At 37.7% G+C, this 26270-nt stretch overlaps 1 protein-coding gene across 3 annotated transcripts in view; it reads left to right on the forward strand.

Moving 5' to 3' along the window:
* The window catches only part of zgc:110366 (uncharacterized protein LOC550476 homolog), a 73253-nt gene that overhangs the window by 39669 nt on the left and 7314 nt on the right, over positions 1-26270 (forward strand). The window contains exons 4-7 of one of the 3 annotated variants that reach the window (XR_005951487.1): positions 1943-2034; positions 15956-16138; positions 17031-17090; positions 18480-18554. Coding sequence is in view for 2 of the 3 variants with exons in the window: in XM_041269876.1 (XP_041125810.1) it covers positions 1943-2034; positions 15956-16138; positions 17031-17090; positions 18458-18553 (431 nt within the window). In the remaining variant the exon portion in view is untranslated. Of the gene's footprint in view, positions 1-1942; positions 2035-15955; positions 16139-17030; positions 17091-18457; positions 18555-26270 lie in introns of all 3 variants that reach the window. The other 2 variants (XM_041269876.1, XM_041269877.1) reach the window with 2 other exon arrangements.

The raw sequence follows: 26270 nt of genomic DNA on the forward strand, positions 1-26270 counted from the left end.
TCTTATTTTGTCTTTTTAGTGACTTACTGTTTTTTAACTGAGAAAGTAAAATTAGAGAGAATTAATATTTTAGGCTGTGTAAATAATTAAAAATGGTTGAATCTGTGCTGAAATGCTGTAATCCACAGTTCTTGTGCCTTGTGCTATTTATCTTTTAGTTGTTTATCTGGTACGTCACTGCATCTTTGCACTTTATTTTGAAGGTTAATTGAAGTTTAAACCCTTGTAGCCTTTGAGTAATGGCTGTTATTGTTGAGTTAAGTATTAAAAGGAAATGTAAATATATAGTTGTATATGTATGTACTCTGTTAACTATGTGTACAATGTTGCCAACATAATCAAGGCTTTTATTTGTTATCTTGTTAACTGCAGCAATATTGTCGAATTGCAGTACAGGTACCACATTTACTAGACCAGTTAATCTGCCAACAGAATGCTTCGTAACCCTAAGTGACGTCATCTGCATGTAACAAAAGTAATTATAGATTCATTAGTAATGTGTTTTGAGAGGTAATTTCCTGAATTCTGGATGTTGTTTCACATTTTGTATTCCCTAAAATGTCCAGTGCCGCTATGTAACTAAATTGCCAGTCAGAACATCCTGTTCCAGGCAAAGCATTGTTGTGTTTTCCTGTCGTAAGCAATGTCATAGTTTGTAGAGAATCTTGGTTCAACAGTGGCTGAGTAACTGGGATTAAAGGGTTCTCCAGAAATTGCGAAATGAGCTTACGTTTTCATCCTTCCGATGTTGCAGAAAGGTTACAGGGTCTTTTTTAGTGATATAAACCCCATTAATCCCTCTGTTTCTCCCCCTGCAGAGTGGTTTAATGGCCACTAAGCACAATACAAGTACAGTTGAAAGTGGTCTGTTAAATATCAGGTTTTTAAATTTTAGAGTGCTGTCATAAGATCTGCTGCAGTTTAGATCATTAAATTAGATGGCTCTGTTGGGAATAGCCAAGATAGGAATGGGTGATCTCCATCATGTCAGTTTTGAATATGATCTCTTTAAAATATGTAAAAAAGAAATCAGTTCCTCTGTTTTGTGGAATATGATGTGCAGGAGGATTCCTTTCCTTAAATGAACTGGTGTCTTTGCCTGACATCTGCCCCTTTTTCCAGCTAATCTGGCATCACAAAACCATCAAGTTGTAGCTGACAATGAAATGTTTTAATATGATCGTTCTTATGATTGTGTGTTTATATTTAATTTTGGACAGTTGTCCTTTTGGCCATGTCTTCCTTTTAATCTCAGCTGAATGTCGTGATTAAGTAAAGGTTAATAAAAAAAATTCTGTCTCGCAGACTTGTGACTGAAGCTGGTTTCGACTGGTACACTTACTCCACCTAGCCCTCCATTGTGTTCTATTTATCCCCAAAAATGTATTAACTAGCTTAGTAACTGTTTAAGACATTTTATTATTATTATTTACAACGCTGCTAAGAATAACTTTTATTACAACGCCCTCTTGTTATTTCAATTGTCCCACAGATTCCTTACATTGATAGGCTCTCTTGTAGTGAATTGTCATTGCATGAGTAGGAACAAAGTGTCCTTGCATGGTATTGCTCACTCCCAAGTAATTTGTTCCAGCATTGCATGGACTTGGCAAACCCTTTGTTTCCTCCTCTTAAGGCTGACGCAGTCCTGAATATTATTTGCCAATACCACAGTAACTTTTCCCAGAATTCAGAGACTGCTAGCCACTAGGGACCCCCCGCATCCCCCACCCCCCCGAATGTTTTTGCATTCCGAAAGCATTTCCTAATACGGCCTCTGTTTTTAGATAACGCTGTCTGACTCCTGTATTGTACAGCACAGCTCAGATGTTGTTGTCTTTGACCGCTTTTAATCATCTTTTAAAAGCCTTATCTGGTCAGACATACCTTTTTTTTTTCCTAACATTTTCTCTATCTTGTTTGTCACCTGTTCTTGTGATAGGAGTCTGCGGGGCCATCGGAGTGAGCAACTTCCTCATCCCTCATCTGGAGCAGCTCAAGGAAGACTGCAATGTTGTACCGCATGTCAATCAGGTGGGCGTGAGGCTGCACTTGTTTGTTTTTAAATGAGTGTGTCTTCCCAAGCGCTATCCGTCAACATGTATACAGAAAACCCCTACCATGTACCTATTCTATACATAGCAATTGGGAAACCCAACATACAGTACTCCCCCATTATTCTGAGATTCACCAATTCACAAGTTACAATTGTGTCCTATTAAACTGCAAACCAAGCCATACAGTACTAAATCAATGACTTCAATTAATTTAGGTGATGAACAACATGGAAGTGAGGAGAGCTGAACAGATCCTCATGGAAGCTGTTTGTAGTTCAAGGATAAAGCACTTCTTAATTAAAGTGCATTCATTTAAATATCAAACACAGGTTTGTTCATAAAGTGTGTCTGATTCTCTTTTTTTATTGTATATTATTATTATTATTATTATTATTATTATTATTATTATTATTATTATTATTAAAAATGCATATTGTAACCCTGCAAATAATTCTAACACTATGATAATAAAAAGACATCCCTTCAATTATATCAGAAGCCATTAAAACTCATATATTAATAGCCATTTTATGAGAATTGTAATACTATTAGTATTTGTGTTAGAAGGAAAAAATTGAGTTGGTTGTTTTTGATTTTTCTAAATTAATTTATTAGCATAAAGTCATATAATAAACTGTAAATTAAACAGGTAAATGGCTCTCATTAGTATAATAACGAGTCCCTTATTGTTTTCCATACTTTTTATTTTTATTTTGACTCAGGTGTTACTTCCTGTGTTACAGGTAATAGCACCCTACCCTACCCCACACTATTTCCTATGTGCAGCATAGAATGTGAATTTAAAGTGTGGCACCAGGGCTTGATAAAACATTAATAAAGGTTGAAAAACAAAGACTTGGAGAACGGTATCATTCTATGAGCTGTTTTTTTAGGATTGGTTATTGCTCCTTTAATGCAGTTTACCTCTGTAAGCACTGATACTGTTCACTTAAGCTCATGCTGTTCTGAGAAAAGGAAGCTCCCCTGGGGGCATTTTGCTTAGCAACCAGCCAGGTGTAATACCCCCAACTCAATTTGTGGTTTGTAACATCCACTTAAAAAAAGGTAGGCTTTACATTTGAGCCCGAAGGCAAGTATGTTGATAGTGTAGCCATTAATATACATTTACTGGCTGGGGTAGACCTTCGTGATTTCTTACCAGGGTGGTCGATATTTTCTTACCAGTGCTCATTAATCTTTAACGACAGTATCTGAGAGAGGGGCGGTCAACCCCTTCAGATAAGACTTCCTCTTGAGACAGAGCAGTAAGGTAGCTTAACGCCTCACGCTTCTGTGATCTCATGTTCAAAAACGCAGGCTCTACGGCTTTTAGTCTTTTTCTAAAACCACAAAACTACAGACTTAGCAGGTTATTTATAAGACCCTCGAGGAAAATGTGGTTTGTACAATTTAAACAAAGTCATGATACATACGTAATCCAAAATGGAAAAGTAAAGGGATAATTTATTTTCATTATTTTCTGAAATTTCTTTATAGCTCTGTGGTTTTTGACAAACCATCTATTAGCTTCAGCTCAGGAGCCAGTTAAAGCTTGTATGTTTCCATCTGCACTTTAAAACCGAGCTGAATAATGTGGTCTCATCCCTGAGTGTGTGGCTAAAATCAGACTGCGTCGGTTTCCATCATCAGGTTGTAATTTTATCTGCTACCAGATGTTTAATAGTAATTGACTGTCAATTATTGTTATTTTTTTAATAGTAACTTTATTTAAATCTTCTTTTTTTTTAATAAAGTTTAACAACATGTTTCCTATCCAGAATAAATGCTGTTAAGATAGATGGAGAATCTGTTCTCAGCTGTTTGTCAGTATGTGCGTAATTACATTCAGGGTTTTATTTACAGTTACTCCAATTTAAACATATTCCAAACTGTAACATACACATTTAACAGTAACACATAATCTTGAAAGTAAGCATAATGCCAACCCTTTGTCATGCAAGCTGTCAAGCTTATATTGTAAACCAAGAGCAGGGTTAAACCGTGACTGTGATTCCAGAAAATCATGGATGCAATAGGAAACAAACAGGATCAAATTCTAGCATTGGTGATCAGTGTTGCTAGAAGGCTGCTTTGCCGTATAAGTCTTTGCTTAAACGAGCTGCTTAACTGATAACGTAACCTCAGAGTGTCATATGCTGTGATAGTGTCGCCCCGCAGATACCAAATAGAAGGCTATCCCAGTTCCAGTTTGATAACAAGTGAACTACAGGGTAACTGGAATAGAATGACAGCACAGTGAATTAAGGGGACTTGTCAGTTCCTGCTTTCTCAGATTTGGGTGTCTAGCAATCCCTGCAAAATGGCTGAAAAAGGAGCTGAGGAGAAAATATTCCTCATTAATGCTTTTAGCTAAACACTTTCCTGTACATCCTCTGCAATGAGAACAAAGTGTAGCATCTGGCTGATTCAGAGATGCTAACTCTGGGTAGTTGTTCCTAAATGCCCCATTTTCTTTTATGTCTGTTTTAGTAAACTGAAAATGAACATGAGCAACAGTGTTTTCATGTTTATAAAGTGCTTTTTATAATGAAGGTCATCATGTTTTACTACAATGCTTTATACTACCTCTAAACTAAAAACTGCTAATAAAGGTCTATAAAGAAAATGTACAAACTTAGACAAATTGAGTGTCTTTGGCAGTGCATTGCAATGTTTGGGTCCAAATGAACTCCTAGCCCAGTTTTTTAGTAAAAGTTATCCTGTATGCTTTGTTTCTTAGTAGTTGTTTCATGTTTCCTATCAGTAATGTAAGAAACAACCCTGTTGAAATATTAGCAACTGCTGGTGAGTTGGTGCTCAGCTAAGTGTGGAGAATTGGAATAAATATTTACTGTCCTCTTATAGGAAGCCTGCAGGTATATAAAACCCCAGGTTTACAGCTAATAGATCATTTAAGAGTGGAGGCAACAAACCAACATTACGATCTGTATTCTGATCACAGACAAGTGCAAGTGGAAGCATGAATGGCGCTTGCCCCTGATTCTGTGGCGCATAAATGAAGCAAAGACGTAAAAAAAAAAAAATACTGTACTGAAATGGTATTCTGAAGACATGCCTTGCGCCATTATAGAGCACCTGTCCCATCGCCAAGGGTTGGCATAAATTTTGGGGCATGGTATCGTTAACATATTCGCCGAGGCGAATCTGATGACAGCGTGTGACAGAGATCGAAGGATTCTTGGTGTTAGATATCATTCTCGACCTGTGAGGGAGCTTTGTAAAGGGAACTGGACTGGATGGCCCGACAATTCATTTCCAGGGTTAGGCGGAAGTCGGCCATTTGGAGAAGGTTAACAGTGTGGCATCTGAGGATTAGAGGAGCTGTTGCACTCGTTAACCAAGGGGTCATGGTGGTTCACGGTATATAAAGGGGAAGTAGTGATGTGATCTTTCCTTGCTATGTTTACGCTGAAACCAGAAGGACCAGTATTGTTGATACAGAGAACCATGAGTGTTTTGTCTGTCTTTCTAAAACTCTGTTATTGTTCATTGTTCACCTGACTAGACGGCTAACACGATCTGGAGCTGTCGCCCATGGCCAGCACTAAACCTGGAAAACACTTCACTACGTGTTCACCATTGTTGCACTTAATAAATTGTACTTCACCACAAGCACTACAGCACTCACTTTGGACTTGTGACCGTGTTTTTGTGTCTAATTGTGTTTGGTACTGTGCTTATTATTTACAGGACTGCAACCATTTATTATTACCGTGCAAGCTCTTTATTATTTGCTGCCTGGTCATCAGACCCTTGGATTATAAAATAAAACAACCATTTCACCCGTAGACAATGGAGCACTGCGTTAAGACCCGCTGAAACCAGGTTTATTTAGTGGCGCAATCATGGACTTTAAGAATTGAACACACTATAAAAAGCAAAGTAGTCCTAAGTAGCAACTGTGCATGTTTAGACTGACACAGAAGTCAAAGAAAGAAAAAATAATAATAATAAAAAAGTCCAAAGTAAAAAATACTCCAAAGCTGTTCACTTTCTTTTTTACTGTTCATTTTGGTTTAGGTTGCTAGATTAATTGGACCAACTAAGTATCTAATAAGCACTTAATTGGTCCAGTTAAGTAATTTAGGGTACAGCTGGAACTAAAACCAGGCGGGACACTGGCCCTCCAGGACCAGGATTGGACACCCCTGCAATTAAATGAAAGACTACTACAGAGGCTGCTGAACAGAATGTAAAACAAAGAACAGCTTTCAGAAAACAAACTGGAAAGTAAATGCAGACAAAAAGTATTCTTGTCATTGAATCCAAGTTAAATTCAGTACTACAGGTACGATCCAGCACAGCCACCTCGCTTCAACAACCCACTGCTTACTTTTTAAATGCAGTTAGAATTTTAGACCCGAATAGGCACGTTTTCTTTCTTTTGAGACTGCTAATAAAATACATTCCTGGATTGGGCAAACAACATGACAATGAATGTGCTGCATATATTTATTAAAGAATGCCAGATGCCCTTGAGAGGGTAACCAAATTTTGGGACTGTTTCTGATCAATTTCTACATCTGTATAATTTGACAAAGTGTTGCCGTACACTTCCAACCAATTCAGTGGATGCAGAACGTTAAGTCTCAATGTATGGGAACGTCTTCACAACAGATAGAGAATGTCTGCAGGACTGCTGGGGGGTGATGCATGCTTACCTTTAACAACTGACAGCACTCTGTTTTTGTAAGGAAGCAAGTATCACTATTTTTAGGCTTTTATAGTGCTCTGAAATATTATCTATTTAGGTTTATTTTATGTTTAAACAGGTCAGCGAAATGTCTGCAAAATCTTATTTTTATTCCATAACCTACCCGGAAAAATATGTAAATTCTCAGCGATTTAAGTAGACCCCTAATAATCGTGGATGATATAAGCGTGCTGTTGCGATAATTTCATCCGTTGAGAGGAAGGGTATATCACTTGCTATTAGTCTTGCACTGGTTATTCTTGCTCTGTGCATCTGCTGCTCAACATGATCGCCACTTCTGCATTCAAAATCTGAGTGGTAATGCAAGCGCAGTCTTTTTCTTAAAGGTTGCTGCCTGGCCCCGATTGGAGAGCACATTCCCCAAACAACTCAGCATTGATCGGCTGGGCGCTGTCAGTGCGTCACTAAACACGCTTGTGCTGGCTTTTTAATTTCATCAGAATCACACAATTGGAGAAGCCACTCCCTGCAGGGCAGGCACAGTTTACTTTAACCACTATGTTTGCGATTGCACTGATTTTATCAGAATAGGCACAATCTGTCCTGAATCAGTACGACCAGCTGAAAACCAGCATACACCAGAAAACAGTTTTTCATGGGAATGTTAAGCTAAATGAGATGAGTCTGAAATTGTGGGGTACGTTTTCCATGACACTCCTCTCTTTTGTCTGACAATGCCATTTTGCCATTGCAATTCAAAATATGGCCCAATATCTAAAATACCACGAGTTTACAAAACCCCCTTCAGTCATATACAATGGCTTGCAAAAGTATTCAGACCCCAGACCAATTGTCTCATATTACCGAATTACAAATGGTACATTGAAATTTCATTCTGTTCGATATTTTATTTTTAAACACTGAAACTCAGAATCAATTATTGTAAGGTGACACTGGTTTTATGTTGGGAAATATTTTTAAGAAAAATAAAAAACTGAAATATCTTGCTTGCATAAGTATTCAACCCCTGTGCTGTGGAAGCTCCCAGTTTGCACCGATGAAAGAAATTGCCCTAACGAGGACACAATTACCTTACCATTGGCCTCCACCTGTGACCCATTAAAGTTGCTGTCACATTTTCTGGATAAAAACCCCACTGTTGAAGGATCATTGGTAAGGCTGTGAATCTGAAGGAAAATGAAGACCAAAGAGCATTCTACAGAAGTTAAAGATAAAGCCTCAAGACACACCATCCCTACAGTGAAGTATGGTGGTGGCAGCATCATGCTGTAGAGATGCTTCTCATCAGCAGGGACTAGGCATCTTGTTACAATTTAAGGAAGAATGGATGGAGCAAAATACAGGAAAACACTGCAAGAGAATCTGCTTCAGTCTGCTAAAAATCTGAAGCTTGGGAGGAAATTCACCTTTCAGCAGGACAATGATCCCAAGCACAAGGCCAAAGCAACATTGGAGTGGCTCAAGAAGAAAAAGGTGAATGTCCTACAGTGGCCTAGTCAAAGTCCTGATCTCAATCCCATTGAGAATCTGTGGCACTATTTGAAAATTGCAGTCCACAAGTGTCGTCCAACCAACCTGAATAATCTGGTGCAAATCTGCCAAGAAGAATGGGCCAAAATCACTCCGACACTGTGTGCAAAGCTGGTACATACTTACCCCAAAAGACTTAAAGCTGTTATTGCAGCGAAAGGTGGCTCTACCAAATATTAATGTGTGGGGGTTGAATACTTATGCAAGCAAGATATTTCAGTTTTTATTTTTCTTAAAAATATTTCCCAACATAAAACCAATGTCACCTTACAATAATTGATTTTGAGTTTAAGTGTTTTAAAAAAAAATATCGAACAGAACGAAATTTCAATGTACCATTTGTAATTCAGTAATATGAGAGAATTGGTCAGGGGTCTGAATACTTTTGCAAGGCACTGTATATATATATATATATATATATATATATATATATATATATATATATATATATATATATATATATATATATATTTTTAATTTAATTAATGTGAACGCTATGGGGTATGAGAAGTTACTGTGTCAACTGGCAAGACTTTTAAGCGCAGCATGAATAGGAATCTTAACTTTGTACAATTGTATACGTAATGCTCCTATAAATATGTAGAAGTTATATAAAGCTGGAAGCTACATTGGACAGAAATTCAGAGATCACTGACAAATTAATGAGCGTCTGTTGTTTATATTTACTGCTCTCCTCCCACTGTGTGAGAGAGCCTGGTCTGTGCAGCACGTTAATGTTGGCCATTACCTTTAGTACGCTTCAGTGCTCCTTTTTGCATAAACAGCTTCTCCAGTTTTCCCCTTCCTGCACCCCACAGGCTCACGGCTTCTCCACGCTTGCTGTGCTCCCCACAGCCTTGCAGAGATTCTCGGAGATCTTTACAGGGGTTCAGAAGTCGTGAACTCTAGTCCTTCTGTAGCTATGGCAAGCACTTCTTTGTGTGCGAATGAAAATCTCTAGAGATTATTGTTAGCAGTAATAATATTTTTAGAGATCCAATTCCATTTTAAACACATATCTGATTTATTAGGTTTACACTAAGTGTGGACTAACTGTACTGATGTTTTGCTGTTGAATAATAGTTGTAACCTTGAAAGTACACACAAAGAGGTTTGAACAAATTTTCTATTAAGCTGACACAATTCACAAAATGCCTAAAACTTTCAGGCATTTCACGAAATGACTGTAGTTCTAGGCCTTCTATTACACTACTGGACTGATTTTAAAGGTTTTCAGTCATTTTGTAAAATGACAGTTTCAAGGAGGCCATTTGGTCAAGTGGTTAAAGAAAAGGGCTTGTAACCAGGAGCTCCCCAGTTCAAGCAAGTCACTTAACCTCCTTGTGCTCCGTCTTCCGTGTGAGACGTTGTTGTAAGTGACTGCAGCTGATGCATAGTTCCCACATCCTAGTCTCTGTAAGTCGCCTTGGATAAAGGTGTCTGCTAAATAAATAATAATAATAATAATAATAATAATAATGCAATTACTGGTATTAAGGGCATTCTACTGCACTATTTGACTGATTTAAAGGTTAATAAAAAAAAAAAAAAATTGTGTTGGCATTGATTACATTAATTTTTAAAATGTCAACTTTTCAGATTGTTTACTGCATTACTTGTGGTTTATAATAGAGATGGTTATAATGAGAGATTATAATCAGGGGTTCACATAACGTTCATCATTAGGTTCTCACATGAGTACCAGCAGAAATGGTTTGGTGCTCACCAAAATTAGGGGTCATTATCCCAGTCGCTGTCTAGCACCACTTCCTCCTCCAACAGTTCAAACAGCTGGGATGTCAAGAATCAGGGGTGTAAATTTGGAGCTAGATTCCTAGAGCAGGGTACCTCATATAGCATGAGTGGGATTAAATTCTGGCACCAGTAGACATGTTTTATTATTATTATTAGGAACCATAGGTGTTTTAGTTATACTTTTACAGTCTGAATGATGTTTGTTCTGCACATTTTTTTAGTTTTGTTGCATTTCAGAGTTCTCATTTATTTATCTTTCCCCCAAAATAATCTGGCAGTGGCAGCAATTTCAATATCTGAAATTAAAGCAAGGAGACGGGGGTTCTGTGATGATATTTAAATTATATTGGATCAACAATAAAATGGTAAAAAATAAGGGGGTGGAGTCATTGCCCTGTTTCTTTAGTTGCACTTTTTTCCAAAGGTAAAAGGAATAACAATAACACTTGACTGCTGATTAATGCTCATAAGTTATGGTGGCAGATTTACTAAACTTTTGCATCCAGTGCAATTTTTTTTTGTTGTAAACGACTAGTATATTAAGTTTGCAGTGGCATGTATAATAATAATAAAAATAGCTATTTTTATATAGCGCCTTCACAAAGCTCTTTACAGAGGTAAGCTGTGAACTGTGCATTATATGCAGAGTCACTTACAATAGGACATTTATTTAACATCTCATCCATAGGATGGAGCACAAGGAGGTTAAGTGACTTGCTCAGGGTCACACAGTGAGTCAGTCAGTGGCAGAGGTGGGATTCGGTGGAGCTTGATAAATCGGTCTTATTCTGTCTCGGTGCTTTGCGAGGGCCCCAGAAAGTCCTCTTTCACAGGAGGATCCCACGCTGCCTGGACTGTAGTGTGTCGCAGGCAGCAGGAAACTGCCAGAAAAGGTCAGAGGAATCTGACTGACCTCCTTTGTGTTTTGTTTTGGCAGCAACGGCAAAAGATATTGTTCAGCTTTTCATCATCACAATGGTCATTTTCTCTTTTTAAACTTGAAATGTGCCTTTAACTAACCACAGCACCACTGTGTTACAGTAGTTGGACCCAACATTTTAGGTGTGTTTTTTTCCCCCTCACATTAGCATTAAACATTCGTTTCACAGCTTTTTTCTATAGATACTGGTATTCTACAAAGAACTTAGTTGCTTGTAAGAATAGTCAAATGATTGTATCAAGGGTTTTAACACAATACAAATTATGGAGACAAACTTAGCTTTAAAATATGATCCTCTGTACACAGCCTTCACTCTGCTGCACTTAATTGTCTGTTTGATCTGCTCATTCCCCCTCTGGGAGATACCCCTAGCTGAATTTGATTAGAGCATTTTACTGCACTGGGTGATCACGCTGGATTGAGTTAGCAACGTATCTGTGGTTATCCCAGGATTCTCCATCAGGTTGATTTCCTAGTACTATAAAATTCTCTTAAAAAACTATTTCACATAACCATGATTTATTCATCTACTATACAAGTGAAAATTTTACTTCTAAATGTTCTTCAATCAATTTTTTTTTGCTTGGGGAAACTAATCTTGTTCCTTATAAAGTCAACAGGTTGATGCAGCAACCCACCTTCCATTTCTTTTTTACAGTTGTTTTGTATACAGTAATCTGTGTTTTTCTTCATCCCTTTCCCCCAATAATTAAATAAATAATTAGAAAAGATACCTGGAGTATCTTTGCAGTTGTTCCTTGAAAAAAAAGTACAATGGCTGGATTCAAAGTGGCTGTAAGTTCTAAACACTATAAAATAGAAGTTACAGGATTTAAAAAAAAAAGGTTGTTCTGGGGTCTGGTATGAATTAAAGAGAAAAGGAAAATGACAACACTGTATGTTTCATACAGTTATTGTTTGGCTTTATTTCTCCTGGGATGGATAGCGCTCTTCAAAGTGACTTATCACGACTCATCAATTAAATGGCGTCAACCCTAACAACAGAATAGTGATATTTGGAGGCACAATGAATTGATGGACTAGTATGCACTGTAATTAGATTTCAGTTGTATTCATCCAAATACTGTAAGCCAGCACCTAGCCACTGGTATCATTGCAGTTAGAATGTTTCAGGGCATGTGTAAAAGCATGTTTAGAAATTAATTGTGAGTAAGCGAGAATTGACACCTTATGTGAAACGCCCTGCTAGGAATCCAGAGGGTGTCAGAGGTTACAGTCTGCTTCTTGAACCCATTTCCTGTGGCAGCGTAATGTTTTGATCACAGTAGTTTGGGGTCACTACAAGTCTTCGTCATGCCTTCACTCGCCAGCCCATTGTTTGTAGCCATTGTTGCTTGGATCATGCATTAGAGATGTGAAACAGGATAAAGCTTGCTGTTGCAGAAAAAAAGAAAGTCATTTTCAAGATTCTTTGGGACAAGACAATACATTAAAAAAGTGACCATTTTTTGTAACGTAGCATTGTATCTAAGGACAACCATTTTACACATACAGAAGAAAAACAAAGGTCAGCCATGTAATATATTTGTGTAATTGTTTAAAATAAACAATAGAAACTCACTTGACTGTATGTGGATGAAGGGCAGCCTAAAGCAGGAAATAAAAAGGGCCTGTTTAGAGATGGTGTAAAACGATTACGCAGGACACTATGGGGCTGACCTGGCTGTGCTCATTCAGTTTACATGCACTTAGTATTCTGCATATTGTAGTATGCCACATATGAAGTTGTATACTATGTGCTCTACAGATTGTGTTTACATGATTTTGAAAATGCTATTCCTCAGGAATTCTCATTTTACGTGCAACTTGGGCAACGTGCTGAATACTAACACAATTAGGGCAATCTGACATGAAGTCCAGTGTGCATATGCCTTTTGAGAGAATTCCACCAGTTAGCTACATCCTGCAAAGGGAATTTTAGTGTTATGCATACAACTGGCATACATCACCAACAAATGTATATTCAGAATAATCAGTTTACTTTTTTTGTAAGTATGTGGTTAGTTTATCATAACGTACTTAATCTATATAGTTACTGATTGCTGGGTTAATATCCTGCACCTAAACCTTTTTGCTTATCATAAAACTAATTTGGGACCTTTTATCATGTGTTAGATGAAGACTAAAACAGAAAGCTAAGTATCACTCGGAGAGGAGTTAAGAATGCACATAGACCATTTTCCAGTTCTTTGCTCTAGTTCAGGAGTTTTCAGACTTGGGATTGTAAACCACATTAAAAGCAGACTGACTCTAATGTTTTTAATACCTGCTCTGTAATTCTTGTACATGTTTTGAAGAGAGTTTTGTTATGAACGTCTGTCTATTTTAAAATAATACATATTCTTAATCTTAATCTACATATAGATATATCTCTATAATATTTTAATCATTCCAAGTCATTTCATAGGGGTCCAAATTTAAAAAACTCTGAAGACCGTTGCAATAGTTCAAACCAAACATTTTCCAGAGATTCAATTAAAGCCAAAACAACAGTTTTCCTAGCTTTTGGGAAAACAAACTTAGAAAAAATGAAAAAACATTGATTTAACCTTTCATGTTCTGCTTCCTCCAGACGGAAACAGTTAAAAGATTGCGGGAAAGTGGTGGTCTAACAGTTCCCATTATAGAAGCACCCTTTTCAGGGCTTAACATATTCTTTCTGTATCTAGGTGACCTGCTGGAAGCCAGACTTTGATTAACCACAGTGGTGGATGTTCCTTTCAGTCCCGTAGAGAAAAGGAATCCAAATTTCCTACAGAGAACCAGACTTGGTTTTGCTCAACAATGTTTTTTCAAAAATTATGGAATCGAATTGACCTTCAAAGGGTTAAACCCCATTATGAGCTCTTTGTTCATTTATGAAAATCAAATCCCTGTTTGAGTCTCATGTTTTGGGTCTGTCATGATAAGCCCCCAAAACCTTTTTTAACATGAGTCATATTGTCACAAAGTACCTTTGTACTGGGCTTATACGTCCTGCTAAAGCTAAACAAAAGAGTATGCTGATCCTGAGCACAGTAGGATTTGGTCAACAATAAAGGGTTAGATATGACATAATTCACAAAGTTTTAACCTGTGAGCTGTTTAAAAAAAGGCAGTTTTCAATAATAAAATAACGTTTGATTTTAATGAAACTGCTTATTATTATTAATAATAATAATAATAATAATAATAATAATAATAATAATGAGCCATGTTTGACAAGACCTGATGTATTGTACAGTGATATTAAATTGTCAGAATGGAATTCAACTTGCTAAGCTGTTTTACTTCAAAGCCATTTTCAATTCTGTTTGTATTTTTTTTTTTTTTTTTTTAACAGGATTGAAATATAAAAGTAAGACTTTAACCCTTTTAGTTCTGGCTTTGTTATAGTGCAGTATGTTAATATATGCCCTCAGAAATCTCCTAGGCCCCAGTCTGAGGTGGCTTTATAAATACTGTAATTGTAAAAAAAAATTTAAAAAAATAAATAAAAATTGGCCTGTTCTCGTGTATACTCGATAAGAGTTTATTTTTCAGCTTGACAAAAGTAATTCAGGACTGAAAGGGTTAAAACGGGCCACTGGATATCCGACTAAAACATAAACGTAAAGTTAACTTTACTGAAGACCTAAATAGTCAAATGAATTATTATATTTATATATATATATATATATATATTATAATATATATATATATATATATATATATATTTATTTTTTTTTATTTATTTTTTTTTTTTTTTTTTTTTTTTTATAGTATAGCTGGGATCGACCATACCAAAATACAAAGGGTAAATTATGACTGTCGAAAAGTTTGTGACCAAGCTCAGGTAAAAAGCATGGAATTAACCTATGTCAGCTTTTATTTAAGCCTTGTATTGAACTGAAGCTAATCTACTGTAATGTTAGTTTCAAAAACATTATCTTAACAAATGAAAAGCCTTGGATTTGATTCATGTTAACAGCAATTCACATGTTGGTATACCTAGTGTGGAAGCACCCAGACGTACATGTGTGGAACAGTTCACTGGGTGATATTGGAACAGTTTAGACACTGGGGTCATTCAAGAAACAACAATACTGCCCCCAGGGATCAACCTCAGGGCCTTGTTCTTGTTCTCAATGTTTGTTTGGTATTTATGTTCTAGACACCCTGCCTCCTCCACATCGACGGAAATACATCTGGTTTTATTTAGTTTTTTTTTTCTTCTTTTTAGTAGTCGCCAATTGATTTGACCCTGTTTTTCTCCCAATTTGAAAAATCCAATTGTATTTTAGGCTCAGCTCACCGCTACCACCCCTGCGCTGACTCAGGGGTGGCGAAGACGGACACACACTATCCTCTGAAATGTGTGCTTCTTTTCACACTGCAGGCCTGCCATGCAGCCAGTCCAGAGCTACGGCGTCGGATGACAATGCAGCTCTGGGCAGCTTACAGGCAAGCCCGCTGACACCCGGCCAGTCTAGAAGGGTTGCTAGTGCGTAGCAAGCCGAGCACTCCCTGGTCAACCTAAGCCCTGCCTCAGGTGGCGCTCGGACAATTGTCCGTCCATGGGAGGCAGTGGAACAGGCTGGACTCAAACCGGCGACCTCCAGGCTATAGGGTGCATCCTGCCCCCCATGCGGCATGCCTTTACCGAATGTGCCACTCAGGACCTCCATATATCTGCATTTTGAAATGTGAGGGCATGTAGGAGTGTAAGATGGTGAAGACAGGGTATAGTGAACTGCTCTGTCACCCTCTAAGAGAAAGGGTGGTCCCTCCAGTCCAGTCCAGGGCAGGCTTGATCATGATTATTTGAAAAGGGTCTTTCCCATTGCACTTCTTGCAAAATAGAGTCTCTCTTTTGATTGAGGCTTATTGGGATGTTTGACTAACAAGGAACAGGTAAAGTCAATGATGGGTTACTGTAGTGTTGAAACTTCAGTGTTGCTGTTTTGATTAAAATCCTGTTCTATATTCCCTGCCTAGGTTGAGTATCACCCTTTCTACAGACCACAGGAGCTGGTGGATTACTGCAAGGCAGAAGGGATTGTGTTTGAAGGCTACTGTCCCCTGGCTAAGGGAGAGGGTCTCACTCACCCTACCATAATTGAGCTCGCAAAGAAGTACAACAGGACCCCATCCCAGATCTGCATCCGCTGGAGCGTACAGGCAAGACGAATTCAATAGGTTCTCCTGTCTGACAGAGACTATATCTTCAGTATCCTAATTTCACATTTCTTACTTCTTTAATATTCCATTCTGTGTGCTCTTTATGATTTCCTGTTGTTGTTTCTGTGATCATTGTTTGCCATACTTACTATGATTTCTGTTAATATTCCAGTTTAAATTATTATTATAGGAATATGTTAGTGTGGCCCTGTGCACTGAAACCCACAGGTGTAGCAATGAGCACTGAAGGACTCTCTCAGAAGCAATTTTGGTTGGACCATTTAGTAAGCATGACAAATAATGATCAGAAACAACAGCAGCGAATAATGTAGAATGCACATTATACGTTATTAAACAGGTAAGAAATGTAATAAGCGCGTGTTAGAAACGTATACTCCTGTGTCTGGAACTCGAATAGCACCTTGAAACGTGGGTGGGTTTGAATGGACGGACAGACGTTGAACCAGAACCATGTTTTAAAGAGGTTTTGATTGCTTTTACATGCAGATGTTGTATAGTCCCCCAAGTTAAGCCATTTGCAAGTAATCAAATCACTCCGCTTGGGAATTTTCAAAAAAAAATACAGCAGGTCAGATATTTAACTCTGCTACACAAGAACAAGTTCGAAAAACATCACCCATAGTGGTTTCCAGAGTACACAAAGACCAAGGGCAGTATGAAGTTACATTTGAAGAATTCTCAAAGAAGTGCACACGCAACGGAAGGCCAACACTCACAAACTGAGTTTAAAATCGGGCTCCTCTGCTAAAACACACTGTTCGTTTAGCAAGAGACACATCAAAACTGTAGGCAATAAGCAATTTGAAACCTTTACTGGTTTATGTTGTACAAGTATAGTAATGTTCTTGTTTCGTTATTTATGTGTTTTAAGAATGGAGTCGTTACAATCCCCAAGTCAACCAAAGAAGAAAGAATATTGGAAAACTGTCAAGTAAGTGAATTTCTTTAAAAACAAACAAAGTGGCAATGATTGTTAGGACTAATTTGACATCTCCAACTGTCCATGTGGGGGTGATTAAATATAGGAGGGTTACATTACCACAAAAGTATGGATGGAGCATGTGGAAGGGCTTAGCTAGTTACTAGATCCATGCAGATCATCAAAACCCATCACAGGCTTTCTGTGGTAATGAATTCTCTTTTGTTTTGGGAGGTGTTGTGCAGTGACTAGAATTCTGAGTAATCGCCATATCTGCCAATAAACTAGCACTCTAGCATAGCTCAGGAATAAAATGCTGGACATTGCCTGTGTTGCACTGGGGTTCACATGTGTTACTGTTATAAACAGCTTTCTCTATAGTGCCATACACAATTACAATAACGCTCCCCCAGACTGACACTTGTCACATTGTAGCTTTTTTCAAACAGGAAGTTGCTGAAAGACTTGATGTTCTTTATTGATAGTTGGTAATATGCCCTTCATAGGAAACAACAATAGGGTGCTTGTCTAGTTATCCGTTCTGTAGCAGCAGTTTGGCTGGGCATAGCATTCAGTGGGTCAGCTTGTCCTTCTCTTACAGACAAATAATCACAGTTAGCCAAGTCTCAGCTCAGTTATGCCTTTTTTAACCCCTAGAATCAGTGTTAAAACCTGACAGTTTCAAGTGTAGTGTTTCAGAAACCAACAGTAGACAAGCATTAAAAACATTTTCAAGGTTAAATAAATGCCCATGGACACATTTTAATATGCACTTGTATATCAGGCCATTACCTTCATTTTATCAATTGAAACGACTCTATTGCACCTATTTGAGATGTGGTGCAATGTGAAATACTGTATACAAGGTTTGGACAAAATATTAGAAATACCTGCCATACCTCTACCAGTAGGGTGTAGCCACCATGGGCAGCTATAACAAAACTGATTTAAATTATCCTGGAAGAAAATGGGGCCATTCCTCAATGATTTCCACTTCCATATCAAAATTAAAGGTGGAAATCTGCAGCGAAGTTGCAGGTGTTCAGCAATAAAGAATTCATTTCAGGTGTTTCTCTTATTTTCTGTAACATGGAAAAGATGCTGCAAATGTTAAAAAATGCTTTTTTTCTTTTTATGATCTGTATCAGTGGTCCAGACTCCTGAATACTCCAAATTGTTATTGTGTCATTGTGAATAGAAAAAAAAAACAAACTGCAGATCTAAAATGAATAAGAAACAGCGTGTCTTCTTACGTGCACCTAAACCAAATGTCTGGTTTTTCCTTTCTGAATGACACATTGGAGTCAAGAGCTTTGACAATTCACTGTTTTTCTGTTATTATTACATTTCTAAATATGTTTCTAAACACCACCTCATAGGTTCTGGGTTTCTCCCTTGCAGAAGATGATGTTGCTATTTTAAACGGAATGCATGATGGGAGACATGTGTCCTGGGACCCTACACATATTTTATGATGTACGTTGACATATTTATGGATTATATTCTTTTTACTGTTTACAGTGGAATCCTTTGTAATTTTAACAGTTGAAAAAGCCACTGATGATTTCAAATCAACTTCCTTTGATGTGATTTTATTCTATATGTGATTTCATTATGAGACAGATTTAATTATTTTTATTAATATTTTAGAATGATTCTGTGAATAGCTTGTATAATCGCATAAACGTTAGTGGTCACTATTTAAATTCAGAAAAGATATCACCAAATGCTATTACTGGGAATCATGGTTCATGACACGTAATAGTAAAATTGCTAGTGCGTTAAAGGATGAGCAGTCATTAAAATAAATTAAAACCTGATCTGCTATCCATAAAGTCATAAGTTATTCATTTTGTATTGGCATGTGTGCCATTCACATACATCAATAACAGTTCAGCAGTGTTGTTGGAAGCTCCTGTTGAGATGTTGATGGTTTGTAGAAGAATGCACCAACACAATGATGAGTTCTTCACACATTCCTGTTTATGGTTTTCTGATAGATCATGCTCATTTTATAGCAGCCAAGCTGCCATAGTGGTATATGCAGCCAAACCATTACACATGGTCCTCTAAAATGTTCATGTTCTGCAGGTGAGTGATCTTTAAATTATACAGAGGTAGCATCAGAGGATGGACTCTTCGAGGAGCAGACAGACATAACTTTAGGTATCTCATTTCACTGAAATACCTGGAGAGCGCTCCTTACATAGACCACCCAATTTAAGAACCACCCACTTATAAACCTCTCATCATGAAGTGTGCAGAAAGACATCTCAGATGCAAACTGAACTGCTGGAAAGACCTTGAAACATCTGACCTAAAATCCCTCCTTATCGGCTCCTCTCATTCATAGGTTTTCTTCAACACTTTTGTTCCACAAAGACCTTGAATAGTTTGCCGAGTGCTTGTCTGAAGTCAGTAGCAGGTTCTGAGATGTGCTGTAGTTGAGATGTGCTGTAGTTTTTTTGACATCTCTACTGGCAAGTGAATATATATTGATTTATTTTCCTGTATTGTAGTCATGTTTGTTGAGATGCATGACGAGAGGGACCAATTAGCAACGAGATCAGGGATATTTACTTTGAATACAGAGTCTCCTAATAAAACAGCAACTCCTGGCTTGTAAACTTGTGACCAATAAATGAGGCACTGCCATAACCATAATCTAGTATAGCTGTGGCAGCACAACCATACATTCTGATTTCAGCTTCGAATGGCTTCAAAGTTGTTCCAAAGACATTTAGCATGGCTGTTATTAAACATGATAAGGTGTGTAGATGATAAATAAGTAGTACAAAAAAATACAAGTAGATTTTTCTCTGTAATAGACAGCAGCTTTTCAACACACAATGTTAAACCTTTTATAACCTACTTAAGCCACAGATATGTGTTGGTGTTTTTCACTGTAGTGCTACATTCCTAATAATTGCTATTTTAAACTGTATTTAATAAACCACAGGGAAGTGATGTTTTTAGGCATGATATGTTTGGTTATGAATTACATCTTTTGTGCAGTTTAAAAATAAATAAAATGTGCTCATACTTCAACCACAGACAGGGCCAACTGGACTGTACTATTAAAAAAATAATAATTAAATTACGTCATTTATAGGACGAATGGCAACCAAAATGTATTTTGAGTTTCTGCTGGCCTGCAAATGCATGCACTGTCTCTACAGTGACACTGTATTTGTAATCAGGATGTGAAGGTCCTTGCTTAGTTTGTTCAAGCCCTGAGGAATTCCTGTGTCTGAAACAGATCGTGATTTTTATTGTATTTTGACTTCCGAGAGTCGCTTCCCAACTCAGACCGAATCTATGAGAAGTTAGCCTCCAACAATAATCTTTGCAGCTCTGGTGTTGGTTTGGTAGTGAATTACATTTACTGTGTTGTTGTGACCTGATCAGTAAGAGGTTTATTTTAAGGAATATATATATATATATATATATATATATATATATATATATATATATATATATATATATATATGTATGTATATATGTGTGTGTATGTATATGTGTGTGTATCTTCCTGTTGGTCTTCTTCTTGGTCACTTTATATCTCTTGGAATCCAGTCTAATATCTCCTTGGTCCAGCGATGGTCTTCTTCTTGCTGCATGTCCGGCCCACTGCTAATTCAGTTTTTTTGCTCTTTTGTTTGCGCTCTAATCCATTCCTTCCTTTTCCTGTCTCTTGTTATTCCCAGCAAGCTTCTTTCCATACTCCATTGAGTCATTTGTAATTTTTATGTCATTTTTGCATTTTCGCATCTATAAGTTAGCACTGGTGGCAAGCATTGGTCGAAGACTTTCATCTTGAGGAGTAAGGGTAGTTTCCCTTTCAGTACCAAGCTTCATCTTCCAAAGGCACTATAGCCCATTTTTGTTCTTCTGTTGATTTCGCACATTTGTTTCTCCATTGCTGAAACTAGCTGTATATGTAGTTATTGACTTCAAGATTGATCCCATTGACTTCAATTGCCTGTGGAGTGGTATATTTATTGAACATGACTTGAGACTTCTTCAGGTTCATTTTCAAACCCGCTTTGATGCTAGCCTTGTGTAGTTATTGTATATTTGTTTGTAATTCTTCTGGGCACATTGTAAAGATGAAGTTGTTGTCAGCAAATCGTAGGTGATTCAAGTAGGCTCCATTGATCTTCAGCCCCTTATTTTTCCAATCCGTTGTTGTGAAAATGTCTTCTAGGGTGGCCGTGAAGAGCTTTGGGAAATTGTATCTCCTTGACGAACTCTTTTTTCAATCTTGATTTTGTCGCTGTTTTTATGTCTAACTGTGGATGTTGCATTCTTGTATATGGTGCTGATCAAATCTCTGTATTTTTTCTCAATTCCTTGTTTTTTCAGAGAGCTTAATACAGATCTTATGTAAACAGAGTCAAAAGCTTTTTCATAGTCGATGAATCTCAAGCAAAGTGGTAGTTTGTACTAATTGCTGGTTTGAATCACTTGCTGTACAACCTGAAGATGATCCTTTGTGCTAAATCTACTCCTGAATCCTGCTTGCTCGTTTGATTGTGCCGAGTGATATTTATCTTGAAGCCTGTTGGTGAGTAACTTGGTAAAAATGTTGTAGATTATAGGAAGTAAGCTAATAGGTCTTGAGATCTCCTTTCTTATGTAAAAGTATCACCGATGCATTGTTCCAGTTGTTTGGCACTATCTTTTGCTTAATACATCCATCCATTATCATTAACTGCTTAATTCTTTAAATGGTCGCGGTGAGCCGGAGCTTAATCTGGAATCACAGGGCGCAAGGTAGGACTACATCGTGGACGGGAGGCCAGTCCATCATAGGGCACCACACACACACACAAACATTCACACAGAGGGCAATTTAGAATGGCCAATCAACCTGAACAGCATGTCTTTGGACTGTGGGAGTAAACCGGAGTACCCGGAGAAAACCCACGCGAACACGGGGAGAACATGCAAACTCCACACAGACAGACCCCTAGGCCGTAATCGAACCCAGGACCCTGTGAGGCAGCAGCTCTAACCACCATGCCACCATGCCGCCCCTTGCTTAATACAATCTGTAAAAATATGTGAAAGTATTTTTGTCAGTTCTTCACATCCTTCTTTTTACCTTTTTTTATTTAGTAGTTTTATTTAGCAATTGATTTTACACTGCATTTCTCCCAATTTCACATATCCAATTGTATTTTAAGTTCAGCTCACCACTACCACACCTCCTCTGAATCGGGAGCGGGAAGATGAACACATGCTGTCCTCCAAAGCGTGTGCCGTCAGCTGAACACTTTCACTCTGCAGGCCTGTCATTATATTAAAAAAAAAAAAAAAAAAGGTTTAGTACTGAGACATCTTGTATGGTGTGCTTCTTGTTGGTGAGTATGTAGTCAATTTTATTCTTCACACAGTTGGGTCCTCTCCATGTCCATTTCCTGATGGATTTCTTCTTGATGAAGGTGTTCATGATGAATAAGTTCTTGTTCTCTGCAAATTCAACTAGTCTGTCGCCCCTCTCGTTCCTGGCGTCATGTCCAAATTTGCCGACCAAATTCTCATCCTCCTGCTGGGCTCCTATTTTGGCATTGAAGTCACCGATAATGAACTTATAGTGGCTGTTCCCATTTTCGTGTAGTTTTTGTACTTCTCCGTAAAAATCTTCGACTTATTGATCCAAATAGCTTGTTGTTGGTGCATATGCTTGGATGACCTGAAGTTCATACTTCCTTGAAACTTTAACCATCAGTCTTGCTGATCTCTCTGCCGAGTTGTCAGTCTCTACTACATTATTCTTGTGGACAATGAATTCAACGCCTCCTGTTCATCCATCTGTAGTACCTTGGTAGAAGAGAAGATTTCCAATCGGGTTCTAGTAGTCCGTCTTTTCCCCATTCTTCCCTTAGTTCTACGATGTCCCACTTGATTCTTCCAAGTTCTTCTTCCAACTCTTGAAGTCTTGCTTCACTGAAAGAGATCTGCAGTTGTACGTGGCCAGGGTCAGTGTTCTGTGGCAGCCTAAAATCGTAACCCGGTGATTCTTAGCAACCTCTGCCTTCATGCCTAACCGTCTGCTGTCTTGGTAGGCGGCAATCCAGCCGGGGAATGAGGGTCATGTTTTTGTCTGTGCTTTCATCATGGGGGAATTGGCCATAACGCCCCACGCTGGCCAGGCAGGTTGGTGAGTGCCCCTTCCACTTTAACCGAGTATGTTACTCAAGCTTTCACAGCATGGCTGAACCTGCCAGAGTCAGGGGACACCGCTGTACTTCATCTTCAGAACACAATGTCACCCTCCTGCCACTTTGAGGCAGTGGAAGTTGGACTTTAGGAGGAATATGTATATATATATATATATATATATATATATATATATATATATATATATATATATATATATATATATATATATATATATATATATATATATTATATATAATATATATATATATATATATATATATATATATATATATATATATATATACAGTACAGTGCCTATAGAAAGTCTACAACCCCTTTTAAAATGTACACCTTTTTTTGCCTTATAGCCTGGAATTAAAATGCATTAAAATAGTTTTTTTCATTCGTCTACACCTCCTATCCCACAACTTCCAAGGGAAACAAATATTCTAGAAATTTGTAGAAAATTTATTAAAAATAAAAACTGAAATAGCTTGGTTGGATAAGTGTCCACCCCCCTTGTAATACCAATCTTAAATTAGCTCAGGTGTAACCAATCACCTTCAAAATCACACACCAAGTTAAGTGCCCTCCATCTGTGTTAAATTGTAATGATTGACATGATTTCAGGATAAATTCAGCAGTTCCTGTAGGTTCCCTCTGCTGGGTAGTGCATTTCAAAGCAAAGACTCAACCATGAGCGCCAAGCCGCTTTCAAAAGAACTCCAGGACGAAGTTGTTGAAAGGCACAGATCAGGGGATGGGTATAAAAAAAATATCAAATACCTTGAATATCCCTTGGAGCACAGTCAAGACAATTATTAAGAAGTGGAAGGTGTATGGCACCATCAAGACCAGCTTTTATGGCCAAGACTGGTCAAAATGTGCATGTGACAACAATATCCTAAGCACTCCACAAATTTGGCCTGTATGGTAGGGTAGCAAGAAAGAAGCCATTACTCAAGAAAGCCCCCCTTGAATCCCGTTTGAAGTATGCAAAAAAATAACACTCGGGAGATTCTGTAGCCATGAGGCAAAAAATTTTCTGGTCTGACAAAACAAAAATGGAACTTTTTGGCCTAAATGCAAAGTCTTATGTTTTGCGCAAACTCAACACAGCGCATCACCCAAAGAACACCATCCCTACTGTGAAACATGGTGGTGGCAGCATCATGTTATGGGGATGTTTCTCATTGGCAGGGACTGGGGCACTTGTCAGGATAGAAGGGAAAATGATTGGAGCAAAATACAGAGAAGTCCTTGAGGAAAACCTGCTGCCCTGAAACCGGGATGGAAGTTCACCTTTCAGCATGACAATGACCCAAAGCACACAGCCAAAGCTACACTGGAGTGGCTAAGGAACAAAAAGGGAAATGTCCTTCAGTGGCCCAGTCAGAGCCCTGACCTAAATCCAATCAAAAATTTGTGGCATGATTTGAAGATTGCTGTCCATCAACGCTCCCCAAGGAACTTGACAGAGCTTGAACAGTTTTGTAAAGAAGAATTGTCAAATATTGCCAGATGTATGTGTGCAAAGTTGGTAGAGACCTATCTCAACAGACTCACAGCTGTAATTGCTGCCAAAGGTGCTTCCACCAAGAATTAACTCAGGGGTAATAAGTAATAAACAGTGGAAAACAATGCACATTATAATGTAAGTTGTATAAGTTGTAACTTTTATTTATGATTACTTAATTCAAACCAAACATATTTTTAACTACAGTGTAAAACAGTACAGCCAATACTGGCATTCTAGCCAGTTCTAGGTCTGTGCAGCTTTTTCTGGTGTAACACTGGTTATGCATGGCTTGATTGTAGCAACACCTTAGCTAAAGTGGAGGAAATGATTTGCTACCAGGAAGCAGCAGCAACTTTCTATTGTATTGTCTTTCAGTGTTAGCAAATCCAAATGGTTGGGTAAAATTCAATCAAACAACCAAATATCAAAGTAGCATCATAATAAAGTCAAATGGCACGAAAACATTTACAGTAGAAACTGATCTGACAAATTACAGTTACATAAGTGCTTGAAATAAAACCACATTATATAAGCTATTGTTCTTTCATCTGCTGGCACATGCAGTTTGGTCAGTCAAAGTTCAGTTGTGGTTAATTTAGTAAAATTTGTATTTTTAGTAACATTTTGTAAAATCCACCAAATAAGCATTTGTAGCTAGTTTCAGTGATCAATTCAGAAATCAATTGGCAGTATATTTTGCATTAAGCCTATTTGGAGATATGCCCATCTTTCCTATAAGTCGTACTGAAACAACCCACTCAACAGGTATTGTTTTGCTGTAGAAAAGGGTTTTCAGAGAGTGAGTTTGTGAAGGGGTAGTAGTACTTCTAATTTAGCTGTAAATAAGAAACTTGTGCTTCATTTTAACTGTTTATTTTCGTTGTTCGAAGCACGTTTAACCACCAAATGGTTGTTTCACAGTTGAACCAAGCAGTGCAAGTTAAAGTCATCTTGTGATAATAAAGTCTCCCAAGACTTTTTAAAGGTGGACAAGACAAGACAATGACAGCCTGTATGTGGCTTTTTCTGAGGCTTCAGACATTTAAAAGGAATGCTACTCCAGATTTTAAAATCCATTTTCTTTTCACTTATTGTCATCGTGCTTCTTTGCTTGTATTTTGTACTTCTTTTATATCCAAGAAGTTATTACCTCGCGTTGTTTGTTCAAACTCTTCAATCAGGGTGTGTTTGGTGTGTAAATCCACCAAAAAGTCTAGCGATGCAAAAGTACAATTGGAGTGGATCTGAGCTTTAAAACAGAAAGTGATTTAATATCAAATAAGTAGACAAAGAAATACAACGTTATGTTGTTCTAGTTAATTCATATTTATGAGTTAAAAACAGAGAACAAAAATAACAGACATGTTTCAACTCAAAAAAAAGCACTGAGGATGGCTTTTTGTGAGTCAAAACATGTCTGTTAATTTTGTTCTCTGTTTTTAACTGTTCTATGGCTCTGATCCACTCCAGTGGTCTAGCTGCAATCAACCAAACAGGAATGGATT

The sequence above is a fragment of the Polyodon spathula genome, chromosome 14, assembly GCF_017654505.1.
Source record: "Polyodon spathula isolate WHYD16114869_AA chromosome 14, ASM1765450v1, whole genome shotgun sequence".
NCBI classification, from domain to species: domain Eukaryota; kingdom Metazoa; phylum Chordata; class Actinopteri; order Acipenseriformes; family Polyodontidae; genus Polyodon; species Polyodon spathula.